Below are 14940 nucleotides of genomic sequence, written 5' to 3'. Positions count from 1 at the left end.
GGGGTAGGGGTGTTACATTTTACAGAGAGGGGGGAGGTATGGTATACAGAGAGAGAGAGGGGGGGAGGTATGGTATAGAGAGAGAGAGGGGGAGGTATGGTATAGAGAGAGAGAGGGGGGAGGTATGGTATACAGAGAGAGAGGGGGAGGTATGGTATACAGAGAGAGAGAGAGGGGGGAGGTATGGTATACAGAGAGAGAGGGGGAGGTATAGTATACAGAGAGAGAGGGGGAGGTATAGTATACAGAGAGAGAGGGGGAGGTATGGTATACAGAGAGAGAGAGGGGGGAGGTATGGTATACAGAGAGAGAGAGGGGGGAGGTATGGTATACAGAGAGAGAGAGAGGGGGGAGGTATGGTATACAGAGAGAGAGAGGGGGGGAGGTATGGTATACAGAGAGAGAGAGGGGGGAGGTATGGTATACAGAGAGAGAGAGGGGGGGAGGTATGGTATACAGAGAGAGAGAGGGGGGGAGGTATGGTATACAGAGAGAGAGAGGGGGGAGGTATGGTATACAGAGAGAGAGAGGGGGGAGGTATGGTATACAGAGAGAGAGGGAGGTCTGGTATACAGAGAGGGAGAGAGGGGGGAGGTCTGGTATACAGAGAGGGGGGAGGTCTGGTATACAGAGAGAGAGGGGGAGGTCTGGTATACAGAGAGAGAGGGGGGAGGTCTGGTATACAGAGAGAGAGAGGGGGAGGTATGGTATACAGAGAGAGAGGGGGAGGTATGGTATACAGAGAGAGAGAGGGGGGAGGTATGGTATACAGAGAGAGAGAGGGGGGAGGTATGGTATACAGAGAGAGAGAGGGGGGAGGTATGGTATACAGAGAGAGAGAGGGGGGAGGTATGGTATACAGAGAGAGAGAGAGAGAGGGGGGAGGTATGGTATACAGAGAGAGAGGGGGGAGGTATGGTATACAGAGAGAGAGGGGGGGAGGTATGGTATACAGAGAGAGAGAGAGAGGAGGGTATGGTATACAGGTACTAACCTGGCACTGGATAGTCATAGATTCATGCTTTTAGTGCAGCTGATGGAAATGGGGAACAGGACTCTTATCTATTCATGTCATGTATTTACTCTGGCACTACCACTCTAACCTGGCACTACTGTATACCACCTAACCTGCCACTACCACCTACCCAGGCACTACTGTATACCACCTAACCTGCCACTACCACCTAACCAGGCACTACTGTATACTACCTAACCTGGCACTACCACCTAACCTGGCACTACTGTATACCACCTAACCTGCCACTACCACCTAACCTTCCACCTATCCAGGCACTACTGTATACCACCTAACCTGCCACTACCACCTAACCTGGCACTACTGTATACCACCCAACCTGGCACTACCACCTATCCAGGCACTGCTGTATACTACCTAACCTGCCACTACCACCTATCCAGGCACTACTGTATACCACCTAACCTGCCGCTACCACCTAACCAGGCACTACTGTATACCACCTAACCTGGCACTGCTGTATACCACCTAATCTGGCACTACCACCTAACCTGGCACTACCACCTATCCAGGCACTACCACCTAACCAGGCACTACTGTATACCACCTAACCTGGCACTACCACCTAACCAGGCACTACTGTATACCACCTAACCTGGCACTGCCACCTAACCTGGCACTGCCACCTAGCCTGCCACTACTACCTAACCTGGAACTATTGTCAATCACCTAACCTGCCACTACCAGCTAACCAGTTAATTTTTGCTAATACCATGTGTCTTAATTTTTTACTAATGTCATGTGGGTTGATTTTTACTAATGCTATATGGGTTAATTTTTACTAATGCCATGTGGGTTAATTTTTACTAATGCCATGTGGGTTAATTTTTACTAATGCCATGTGGGTTAATTTTTACTAATGCCATGTGGGTTGGTTTTTACTAATGCCATGTGGGTTAATTTTTACTTATGCCATGTGGGTTAATTTTTACTTATGCCATGTGGGTTAATTTTTACTTATGCCATGTGGGTTGATTTTTACTTATGCCATGTGGGTTGATTTTTACTTATGCCATGTGGGTTGATTTTTACTTATGCCATGTGGGTTGATTTTTACTTATGCCATGTGGGTTGATTTTTACTTATGCCATGTGGGTTGATTTTTACTTATGCCATGTGGGTTGATTTTTACTTATGCCATGTGGGTTGATTTTTACTTATGCCATGTGGGTTAATCGTTACTTATGCCATGTGGGTTAATCGTTACTTATGCCATGTGGGTTAATTTTTACTTATGCCATGTGGGTTAATTTTTACTAATGCCTTTTGGCCCACAAGGCTGTCCGTGGTGATGGGTGTCTGGGCAGGGGAGAGTGTAGGAAGGGAGACGCCTTGCAGGACGGTTGATAGTTTGTTATGGGAACGACTAGCAGTGGAGGAGTAGAGCCCCGAATAGAAGGACCTGAACTCCTCAGGCACGAGATCGGGGTTCGTGAGCACAGCCCCGGACACTGCCTGGAGAGCCACCACCACCAGGGGCTTGTGATCGAGGTGAGCCATATAGGCGAGGAGCTTACCCGCTCGCCGTGTTCATACGTACGTTGCTTACTAAAAAAGCTCTGCCTAGCCTTCTCGAAGTGTAGCTGGTCTGTGAGCCTGGTCTGCAATCGCAGCTGAGATGCATTGGCAGCTGTCGGGTCGGTCTGAAAGGTCTGCTCTAGGGTGTTTAAGCGATCCTCCGCCGGGCGGATCAGCAGCTTGGAGGAGGCCTTATGTCTGTTGATTCGCGTGGAGAGAATCATACGTGCGTGGATTTTGAAGGCCTCCCATACAGGTCCTACCAGAGCAGAACCGTCATTCGTGCGAAAGTAATGTTCCCACTCGGACTGGACAGTGTCCAGATCCGAAAGGACAGTAAGCCAGAATGGGTTCAACCTTCAGATTCGGACCGCAGGTGGAGCAGGGAGTCTCAGCGTGATCCAGTAAGGGGAATGGTCGGAGAGTATTCTACGTCAAGAAGATGTGGGAGGGGGCGAGAAAAATAAAATCTATTCTGGACATTGCTGAGCGTGAGGGAGTGAAGCAGGAGAAGCCTTGCAGTGTCGGGTGTCTATATCGCCATGTGCCAGGGCAAATTCTGCGAGAAATTTCCCGAATCTGGTGACGCCAGGCGGGGGATTCGAAGGGGCTACTAGGCTAAGTCTGTCCAGGCTCGGGGCAATAACCATGTTAGTCACCTGTCCAGACGGCGGGCACTGGGCCATAAAGGCCACCACCTGTTGTAGCATAGCAAATTAAAACAGGAGGGGGGGATGTAGAAGGCCAGGAGAAGTCTCCAGGCCCCCAATTGTAGCATGCAGGAACAGAAACCGGCCCTGCGACTGTAGCATATGGAGCTGGAACTGCACCGACCTGGCGATGAGAATTGCGACCCCGTGGGAGTTGGTAGTGTGTGGGGCCTGGTACACCCATCCCACCCAGGGTTTTTTGAGACACATCGGTTTCTGGCCTGCAAGGTGGGTCTCAACAAGAATAGAGATGTCCGCCTGCTGGGACTTAAGGTGGGAGAGGACGGCAGAATGCTTGGCCTGCTCACCCAGTCCCCGGACATTCCAGGTCACAATTTTTAAGGAAGCCATGGCGTGAGGGGAGGAATAGGTGAGCGCAGCCATGCCCCTAAGGGCGGCAGGTAGTGCATGGCATTAGGTACATCGCTAAATACAGCCTAAGGAGGTAATTGTACAGATAAAACACCTGGAGGTCGGGGGAGCCAGCCAGTGGGCCCCAATCCGGCGCCACAGCCCCACGGAGAGCTCGGAAACGGCTCACAGCAGGGGGAGGCAGGGCACACCCGACCGGACGGACCACATACAATAGCATCAATAGCACAATAATGGAAACGACCTGGTTCATGCAGCACATCAATAAGGGTTTGGAAAATAAGAAAGAAAAAAAACAAGAGAAATAACACACAATAAACGACAAAAAATAAACCTTCTGCATAAGGACTCCATTTCTAACACTGGTCTCTGTATCTGCTTCTACAGTAGGTGAACCCGATTTTGTGTCAATCTCGCTCTCTTTCTCGGCGAGATTGAGCACCTACGAGCCCCATCGCGGGAGCCAGCGCCGAGCTGGCTTGCCGCGATGGAGACAGAGCCGTCATAGAAGCGACGGGAGATCCGACTTGGATTCCCGCCAATTCTACACGTGTGCGGCGTTTGTTATGAATCCTGAGGGGGAAGTCCCCGCCGGATTTTAAATAAAAATCCGGCATGGGTCCCCCCTCAGGAGCATACCGGGCCCTTAGGTCTGTTATGGGTTGTAAGGAGAGCCCCCCTACGCCGAAAAAACGGCGTAGGGGGTCCCCCTACAATCCATACCAGACCCGTATCCAAAGCACGCTACCCGGCCAGCCAGGAAGGGAGTGGGGACGAGCGAGCGCCCCTCCTGAGCCGTACCAGGCTGCATGCCCTCAACATGGGGGGGTTGGGTGCTCTGGGGCAGGGGGGCGCACTGCGGCCCCCCCACCTCAGAGCACCCTGTCCCCATGTTGATGAGGACAGGGCCCCTTCCCGACAACCCTGGCCGTTGGTTGTCGGGGTATGCGGGCGGGAGGCTTATCGGAATCTGGGAGCCCCCTTTAATAAGGGGGCCCCCAGATACCGGCCCCCCACCCTAAGTGAATGAGTATGGGGTACATCGTACCCCTACCCATTCACCTGCAAGAAAAGTGGTAAAAACACAAATAAACCACACAGTGTATTAAAATATTTTATTTTTCTGCTCCGGAGGCCGCCCCCTGTCTTCTTTATTAGCTCTTTTACCAGGGGGGGCTTCTTCTTTGACGTCTTCGGGTGGGTGGGGGCCGCCGTCTGGTTCTCTTCCACCGCCGGGGGGGGTGGCTTTTAAAAAAGCCCCCACCCCCCCGGCGGGTTTCCTCCGGCGTCTTCGGCGGGGCTCTTCTTCCGCTATCCCGACGGGTCTTCTCCGCTATCCGGGGGGTCTCGCCGCTCTCCGCTGTTGACTCGTCGCACCCCGGTTCTTCGTCTCGCAGTCCGGTCCCTTCTTCCGTGCTGTACGTCTTCTTCCGCGCTGTGACGTCATGTTCTTCACTTCTCTTCTTCTCCCGATGTTGACTCGCCGGTCCTCCTCGCTGAAATGACGGATGCGCGCCTTGCATCGGACCTATATAGGCCTCACAGTCCCATCATGCTCTGTACCTACCCATGTGATACCTACCACATGGGTAGGTACAGAGCATGATGGGACTGTGAGGCCTATATAGGTCCGATGCAAGGCGCGCATCCGTCATTTCAGCGAGGAGGACCGGCGAGTCAACATCGGGAGAAGAAGAGAAGTGAAGAACATGACGTCACAGCGCGGAAGAAGACGTACAGCACGGAAGAAGGGACCGGACTGCGAGACGAAGAACCGGGGTGCGACGAGTCAACAGCGGAGAGCGGCGAGACCCCCCGGATAGCGGAGAAGACCCGTCGGGATAGCGGAAGAAGAAGAGCCCCGCCGAAGACGCCGGAGGAAACCCGCCGGGGGGGTGGGGGCTTTTTTAAAAGCCACCCCCCCCGGCGGTGGAAGAGAACCAGACGGCGGCCCCCACCCACCCGAAGACGTCAAAGAAGAAGCCCCCCCTGGTAAAAGAGCTAATAAAGAAGACAGGGGGCGGCCTCCGGAGCAGAAAAATAAAATATTTTAATACACTGTGTGGTTTATTTGTGTTTTTACCACTTTTCTTGCAGGTGAATGGGTAGGGGTACGATGTACCCCATACTCATTCACTTAGGGTGGGGGGCCGGTATCTGGGGGCCCCCTTATTAAAGGGGGCTCCCAGATTCCGATAAGCCTCCCGCCCGCATACCCCGACAACCAACGGCCAGGGTTGTCGGGAAGGGGCCCTGTCCTCATCAACATGGGGACAGGGTGCTCTGAGGTGGGGGGGCCGCAGTGCGCCCCCCTGCCCCAGAGCACCCAACCCCCCCATGTTGAGGGCATGCAGCCTGGTACGGCTCAGGAGGGGGGGGGGCGCTCGCTCGTCCCCACTCCCTTCCTGGCTGGCCGGGTAGCGTGCTTTGGATACGGGTCTGGTATGGATTGTAGGGGGACCCCCTACGCCGTTTTTTCGGCGTAGGGGGGCTCTCCTTACAACCCATAACAGACCTAAGGGCCCGGTATGCTCCTGAGGGGGGACCCATGCCGGATTTTTATTTAAAATCCGGCGGGGACTTCCCCTTCAGGATTCATAACAAACGCCGCACACGTGTAGAATTGGCGGGAATCCAAGTCGGATCTCCCGTCGCTTCTATGACGCGCTTGCTGGGATGTGCTGTCACTATTCCAGTGAGTGCAAGATGTCGGCGAGATCTCGGCACCGTGTCGCCGAGTATCAGCGCGACGCTGTCGTGCTAAAAGCACAATATCACAAACACCTACTGTAGTTCTACCTTATACAGCAAGAAGCCTATCTGACCAAAGCAGATTTCTCTAACTAATGCAGCATTTGTCAGGCAGTTGAGAACAAAATTAAAACCCATGTGGCTAAATTCTAGTGTTTTAAAAAAAAAAAAAAAGAGGACTTTAAAAAGTACAAGCTAGAAGCGATACCATCGGTATTCCAAATCTGCAAGGAATGTTCTAAGAAATGGAAGGGAGCAATCAGGGTTGCCAAAATAGAATATGAGAACCAGATTACTACAGCAAATGAATCGCCAACATTATATCCATATTAGAAAGGTTATGAGAGCAGTGTTGGTTTTGGTTTTCATTTAGTTTTAGTCTTTTGACTAAAATGCAGCTTTAGTTGTTTTTTTAGCCATCTAAATTGTTTTAGTCAACCAAAATTTTCCAATACATTTTAGTAGATTAAAATCGAATGGGTTTAGTTAAATTGTAATGCATTTCTCTAGAGTTTCCAAACTCATATACTCCTGGAGTAAAAATCTAATAACATGGTATTATTTGTTATTAAGTTTCAAGTAACTGTACACAACAAAACATTTCTACAGCTACAACTACAAGCATAGGCACGGCATAACTAAAGGGATACTTGAGGCCTGAGCGTATTGGGTGATGCTTATGTCATAATGAGAATCAGTTATTGTTCACAGTTTAATTCTCAGATGCATAAAGAAAAAATAATTTAAACAGTAAAAACAATATTCATATAATTGAAAGTTACTGTGTTTTTTTTTTGTTTTTTTTTTCCAATAGTGTCATATTTACCTCTGTTGTCAGATTTGTGAATGCTAAGAGAGAGAGAGGAGTTGATACAAAGTGGGGGTTGTTATGTTCCACATACTAATGGCCTGTGCATTTTTCTTTGAATTTATTTGACAATTAGAAGTGTTGAATTATTTATTCTTCCTATAACAAATGGCACAACCCACAAGTATTTAGGTATGCTTCTTATGTTATAAGTGACTGGAGAAAAAAAACACTTCTATTTAGATTCATTTTAAGGAAAGCCCTTCATGCCAAGTGCCAATATGACCCTTGTTCTATTCCACCGACCTCTATAGAGATCACCTGTGACAATGAATACCCCCTCAGTAAAGGCTTGAGATGATGGCATAGCCAGCAGGTCTACTGGGAAAGGTTTAAACTGGTGATAAAAAGTGTCATTCTTTGATGGGCAAAAATCTGTTCTGGTGTCATCAGTGATGGGTTGTTGCAATTACGCTTCCTTATATTTTCTGATCCGCTGCTCTATGATGTTTGGGGAGGTCCTCTACCTGGGTCTTCTGTGGCATTAAGAGAGAAACCAAGAGACTGGCTGCTTTGATGTGGATGGTGCCTCTCCCTTTGATCTCACAATTTTCTCCTCTTCCGCATCATCCTCAGACAGATCATCTTAATTACAAAATAACACAAAAGATTTTTGTACTAAACAGCGCTTGCAAAGATCAACATAATTAAAATTAGTTAATCAAATACAAGAATATGAATTCATAGTAAGTGCTCAGTCTAAAGTAATGTATTACATTCCATAAACAGTGTCCGCCCATAGAAAAGTGAAGGAGATACTTGTGTCGTGACACCAGAAAAATGCCCCTGGTAATGCAATGTCACTTTGTGCTCATAAAATAAAAAAATCTGCATTTGCCAGATTGCATTGACCTCCTTGTTATACAATAAGAAAAATTCTTGCTATTTGGCTACTCAGGGACTGGATCATGACACTTGGTGCCTGGGATTAATATCCTCTCTTCGTGTTTAGATGGGTCAGTGATCCAATGGCTCAGATAGTAGAGATCCAAAATCGGAAAAAAGAGAGGAGGTATTCTCTCATAGTGTAAAATTGCTTATTTATCTGTAAAAAGACATTCGCTCCCAAAGCAAACACTTAAAAACATGCAAAATGTATATGCTCAATGTATCCGGTCAATTAGGAAGCCTCTGGGCAGGCCGCATGTGTTTCCCCTAGACCAGAAGTGATGCACAGAGAGTTCTGATCTTCATCTTGTGTGTGGCAATTCAGAGGCTGCAACAAAAGGCACCCCAGAATTATTTGCAGTCCTTGTGGCTCATTTACACTTGCTTCGACTTCAACACACATTAACCTCTTCCCACCCTGCGGCCGACTATATACGGCCACAAGGTGGCTCTGTCCTGCCAGGAGGCCGTCTATATACGGCCTCCCGCCGCGTCACACAGGTGCCGATGCGCGTGCCTGGTGGCCGCGATGTCCGCCAGGCACCCGCGATCGACAGTCACAGAGCCAGGGACGTGGAGCTCTGTGTGTAAACGCAGAGCTCCATGTCCGGTCAGGGAGAGGAGACCAATGGTGTGTCCCATGTACATAGGGACAACCATCGGTCACCTCCCCCAATCAGCCCCCCACAGTAAGAATCACTCCCAGGGTACATATTTAACCCCTTGATGCCCCCCTAGTGTTAACCCCTTCCCTGCCAGTCACATTTATACAGTAACCAGTGCATTTTTATAGCAGTGTTCGCTTTATAAATGTGAATGGTCCCAAAAATGTGTCAAGTGTCCGATTGTGTCTGCCGTAATATCACAGTCGTGACAAAAATCGCAGATCGCCGCCATTACTAGTAAAAAAAATTTTTTTTAAAAAGTAATAATTCTATCCCCTATTTTGTAGGCGTTATAACATTTGCGCAAACCAATCACTATACGCTTATTGCGATATTTTTTTTTTTTTTTTTTTTTACCAAAAATATGTAGAAGAATACATATCGGACTAAACTGAAAAAAAAAATAGTTTTTTTTAAAATGGGATATTTATTATAGCAAAAACTAAAAAATATTGTTTTTTTTTTCAAAATTGTCGCTCTATTTTTGTTTATAGCGCAAAAAATAAAAACCGCAGAGGTGATCAAATACCACCAAAAGAAAGCTCTATTTGCGGGAAAAAAGGACGCCAATTTTGTTTGGGAGACACGTCGCACGACCACGCAATTGTCATTCAAGGCGTGACAGTGCCGAAAGCTGAAATTTCGCCTGGGCAGGAAGGGGATATATGTGCCCAGTAAGCAAGTGGTTAAAGCGCCTACTGCTTCAACATGTTTTTTTTTTTAGTTTTTTTTTTTATGTGTTTTTTAATGCTTCTGTTGTGCTTCGCTAATGGTGCTTCGATGATCCTTTTTTTTTAAAACCTTATTAATGCCGTGTGTGTGTGTGTGTGTGTGTGTGTGTTTGTGTGTGTTGACATCTCATACCTGCAACTTATCCAAATTTAAGTGCAGCTAAAGCTGAATTACAGCCTCTCACAAGCTGCAGGTGCTTCAAGCGAGCGTTGTAATAGACTTCTTTGTAGGCTTTGAAGTGCCACTAAAGCGGCATGGGGTATCATTTTTGAAGCGATGCAAATGCAAGTTGTAAACAGGACTGTAAGCTAACCTTTTTTTTGGCTTCTTCTTTGCATGATTAAAAAAGCATGAGCTTTGACTTGCATTTGTGGATGGTGTGGCGAACTGTGTTCACAGACCTGTTTTTTATTGCAGTGTTGTCTGAAGGCCCCAAGATCATGGGCATCCAATATTGTCCCTTGGGCACAGAGATGTCTCCAGATTCTCGGAATCTCTTGATATTATGTACTGAAGATGATGATATGTTTAAAGTCTTTGCAATTTTATGGTGAACATTATTCTGCAATTGTTTGACAATTTTTAGACGTGGCTTTTTACAGATAGGTTGAGGTTCACCAATCTTTACTTCTGAGATGCTCTGACTTTCTAAGATGCTTTTTCTATACCCAATGGTGTTACTGACCTGTTGCCAAGTAAAGAAGTAGTAGGGTCAAAGCTCTTTTTCCCCTACTTCTACTGAGAATCACAGGGGTGCCCTTTGTTCTGCCGTCCTGTGACCCTTATTTAGCCGACAGCGGGCTAAAGCCAACTGTCCTTTGATGTCACTCAGCCAGTCCAGACTCTGGAGAGATGTCGACTTTTAATGTGTGACTTTAATGGGCTGGCAACTGGCTCGGCCTTTAAGCGAGCTGCTGAGAGCCTAAGTTGCTCCCACCCCTCCACAGCCCAGTGCTCTAGTGAGCACTGACTGGCAGGCGGCAGAGAGCGGTGACTGATAGTAGAGGCGGCAGAGGACAGATGTAGCATCAGACCGCTGCATCCACCTAGGTTAGTATTTTTTAAACCCAGACTTCTCTTTTAACCTAATTAGCTGCAAAATATTCTTCTAGCTCTTCTTTATTACCAGTTACTTTGCCAACTAACTTTTTTGAGTCGTGTTGCTGCCATGAAGTTAAAAATTGCATTTTTTTCTTAAATTTTTTCAGTTTAAACAATTGATATGTTTTATTGTGAATAATAGATGTGCTTATGAGGTTTGCAAATCATTGCATTCTGGTTTCATGTAGATGTTCTACAGTGGTCCAACTTTTTTGGAATTGTAGATGTAGGATCCCTGCATCTGAACTTTCCCCCAGCTCTGAGACCTTGTCTAATTTGTGGAAGTGCCCATCTTGGCATAGTAGCAGGGCTTTGCTTCCTGGTGTCAGAAGTAACAGTAGCAGATATCTTGCAGATGTGACAATAAACATTTTGTTGGGATATTGAAATATTTTCTCTTCTCAAATGTTGGTCTCCTTATTGCAAGCTTTACTGACATTCCCTTTCAATATCAAAAGTGTCATTTGGAAATTCTTGGCCTGACCCTAGCATAGGGTATCATTTTGTGTAATCTTGCCCTCCTTACTCCTCAATTACTTTTTATTACTTTAACAACAAATAATGTGCATAGTTTTTACGATCACTAAAAATGATCTTAAAGTGTTGGCCCACGGGGTTAACTTTACATCATCCTCTGTTGATTAATCTAATGTCCCCTGTGACTGCTTTATTAAAAATGCGGCTATATACCTTGTTTACTGAGCACAGAACTGCGATCACGTGTCATGTCGCCTCGCGGCCCGACAGGTGCAGCTGGCAGGGCCGAGGATCCCCTGCTGACATCATTCAGGTGGGGAGGAGGATAGAGGCGGCCCCACCAGCAGCAGCTGTCATGCGAGAGAAGAGGGAGGCGGCATGTCACGTGATCGCTGATCTGCGCTCAGTAAACAAGGTATATAGCTACATTTTTAATAAAGCAGTCACAGGGGGACTTTAGATGAACCAACAAAGAGGATGATGTAACGTTAACCCTAATTTGAGCAGCAGGAATGGAGGCGCGGACACGGAACAGACAGAGGATGGAGGAGAGGACACAGACACAGAGCAGGGCTGCGGCTGAAGGAGGCACATACGCTGACAACAGTGTCAGGGCTCAGCAGCTCTAATAGAATTGTGGTCAGTGTACAGAGGGGAGGGCAGAAACTGGCAGGATAAGCCAGGTATTTCAGGTGAAACGAGGGGCCAGATTACACAGCACAAGCACTGCGCTGTATCTAATGCTTTAAAGGAACAGGATCTTAATTTTATTTTTTTGTTTTAACAAACACTTTAAAAATAGGTATCGTCATATAGTCTGCTGAGTTTCTAAATTCAGATGTGTGGAAGTAACGCACATAGTTTTAAGTTAAATATAGAATGTTTCCAAATTGACTTGTGAATTATTTCCTTTATTGTTTAGGTCCTTCAGGGCTTGGACTATTTGCATAGCAAATGTAAAATTATCCACACTGACATAAAACCTGAAAACATCCTGATGTGTGTTGATGATGCCTATGTCCGAAGAATGGCAGCGGAAGCCACGGAATGGCAGAAGGCTGGTGCACCACCTCCCTCTGGTTCTGCAGGTATATGTTTTTAGGTTGACTTGCTGTATATTACATCCAAAGCTTCAGAGATATAGCAATAATTTAAAACGTGATGATAATCGAAAAAGTAAAATTTTTACAGTCATCGGGTTATTTTCCTTTGCATACTCCAGTCGCTCTTAACTTTTACAGTTTGATATTTTAATGATACTGAAAACTTTCAAAATATCTGTAGTGACCTTGATACTTGTGGGTTGTCAGAAGATGGACAGGGGTTTTCCCCTCAGACATCTGCCAGTTCTCTGGAGTGTTGGAACCTACTACGGTATCTTTTACAGCTTGCCAATAAACTGAAGTGCCTGTTTTATTATGGTCATGTGATAGTTTTATGTTTTTGGGGATTTTTTGAGATGTGCAAAGAGATTGTGGGTAAAATCAAACTGTATATAACATGGAGGCAGAAAGGCCATTGGCTCCTGCTGCCATCAATCGCAGCCTATGAGGAGAGAGCAGTGGGCCGAGCTGAGCTGCATGTATCGGTGGACATGCACAGCGTGGCTCAGGATTGAGCCTGCACGAGTTACCCCATAACAAGAGGCTTATTATGGGGGTACTGAACAAGGAGGAGCTAGGAGCGCCGGCAATGGACCCCAGAAGGAGGAGGATCAGGGCTGCTATGTCCAAACCCTTGGCACAGAGCAAAAAAAAAAAAATATATATATATATATATATATATATATATATATATATATATATATATATATATATAGTGTTTACAATCACTTTTAAATTGATTTTCTGCCTAACGCAGACTATACTTAAAATGTTTCCTCCATCTCCTGCCTAACCTGTGTATAAAATATTTGTGTACTTGATATTTTTAATCCACTCCAGTCATATGCATCAGTGATCGGCAAGAGTGTGGACAATGGGGGTTATTTACTAAAGTCAAATGCGGACAGTGGGGGGTTATTTACTAAAGGCAAATCCACTTTGCACTACAAGTGCACTTGAAATTGCACTGAAAGTGCAGTCGCTGTAGATCCGAGGGGTACATGCAAGGAAAATATAAAACGGCATTTTAGCTTGTACATGATTGGATAATAAAATCAGCAGAACCCTCATTTCAGATCTACCCCCCAGATTTACAGCGACTGCACTTCCAAGTGAACTTTCAGTGCAATTTCAAGTGCACTTTGCACTTTTAGTTTGCACTTGTAGTGCAAAGTGGATTTGCCTTTTGTAAATAACCCCCCAATGTCTGGAACACAGAAGCCTATGAGTAGTGTCATGGCTTCCCGAATTTCCATCCATTTTCAAGTGCTCCCTCCTCTCCCTTGCAGCTGCCATTTGCTGACGGGGGTCACATGAGTGGACTAAAAATAGCCAAGTATACACCTCTTTCTTTACACAGGGTTGGCAGGATAGCTTTTTGGAGGGGCGAGTAAAAACATTTGAAGTATAGGTTTGGCTGGAATTCTACTTGGCATAGTCCAGTTATCTCAATTGGAAGATTTTCATTTTCTGTATTAACTATTTTTGGCACTTTTTGTGCCTGTTGTTGCAACTTAATATACTGTTAATGGCCCAAGGGTTACACTGGGCCATTGTATTGGGAGTTGGATCCAGGATTCATTTCAGAAGATGGTTGACAGTGTAAAGTTATCTCCCTTTGGTGTATACTAAGGCAGACACACAACTACTTTATCATTTTAAATGTTATGCTTGTGCGAATACTCAAATTCTGCACTTTATTAATGTTTTAATGCTATTCTTAACAAAAGGTTATTAGAATGCTTTTTGATTGATTTAGTCTTGTTCACTGCAACTTGGTATATTTGGTTGAGCTCTTAAGTTATAAAAATATTTTTTTATAATTCAGATTGTATTTGCAGAGGTTATCGTTTCACATCATGTGGTATTGTTATGAGACAGTGGATGCCTCTGCATAAATGGCTTTTCTTTCTCGTCCATTGAGGGGCACAGGAAGTCTTAAATTGTCAGGCTAAATTGCTGTCTACAGAATTGAACACTGGCAAACACAAAAAACTGTAAGCCAGACCTGGTATAACCTATTTAACAGCATGCCTTATTTTTTCTGCTATTATTTTCATAAAATGCATGTATTTACTTCATCTCTGCTGTTTCAAAGACTATCCTGTGCCCAGCAATTTCTTTCTTCACATAAGTCAAGACTCTTCTCTACAAGGCTGCTGGAGCTTTCCACTTTTTTTTGCTTATATCGGGTGTTATCCTGAACATGACATTTGGGCACTGTGTGAGGTGCTTTCCACAGTTTGTTCTAGTTAAAGGCCAAGTTCACCCGTAAAAAAAAATTACATAAATGCACATATAAAAAAAATGTGCATTTTTTTTCTAGAGCCTGCAGAGCATTGCACCCACGATCCTGCATAATCACAATATAGCTGTCTGCCCGTAACTCCCATTACTGGAGAGCAGGAGGATCAATGAACTATGGGAACGCTCACTAGCGCCCTTGCAGTTCACTGAGAACTACAAGCTATCTGCTGTGGTGGTAGACAATGGTTTTAGTTCATTCGTTCACAGATCGCTGTAAATGAATGATGCAGCCACGTGGGCAGAGCCCTGCATGATCACGCTCTTTTTAAGTGTAGGGGTTGGGGTGAATGTTGAATCACATGGACTCATACAGAGGCACCATCCCTTGAGAATATATAACTATGTTAAAAAAAAAGGGGGGGGGGGTAGAACAGGGTGGCACAATTAAAGAATTGTGCCTCTGAGGAGTGTA

At 45.9% G+C, this 14940-nt stretch overlaps 1 protein-coding gene across 7 annotated transcripts in view; it reads left to right on the top strand.

Annotated features, from left to right (window-relative positions):
• The window catches only part of SRPK2 (SRSF protein kinase 2), a 239223-nt gene that overhangs the window by 158289 nt on the left and 65994 nt on the right, over window positions 1-14940 (top strand). For all 7 annotated transcript variants that reach the window (XM_040343512.1, XM_040343508.1, XM_040343510.1 and 4 more), the window contains one exon: window positions 12041-12206. In XM_040343512.1, coding sequence (XP_040199446.1) covers window positions 12041-12206 — 166 coding nt within the window. The remainder of the gene's footprint in view (window positions 1-12040; window positions 12207-14940) is intronic.

The sequence above is a fragment of the Rana temporaria genome, chromosome 3, assembly GCF_905171775.1.
Source record: "Rana temporaria chromosome 3, aRanTem1.1, whole genome shotgun sequence".
Classification (NCBI taxonomy): domain Eukaryota; kingdom Metazoa; phylum Chordata; class Amphibia; order Anura; family Ranidae; genus Rana; species Rana temporaria.
The sequence above is the reverse complement of the archived record's forward strand: the minus strand, read 5'-3'. Positions and strand labels throughout refer to the sequence as shown.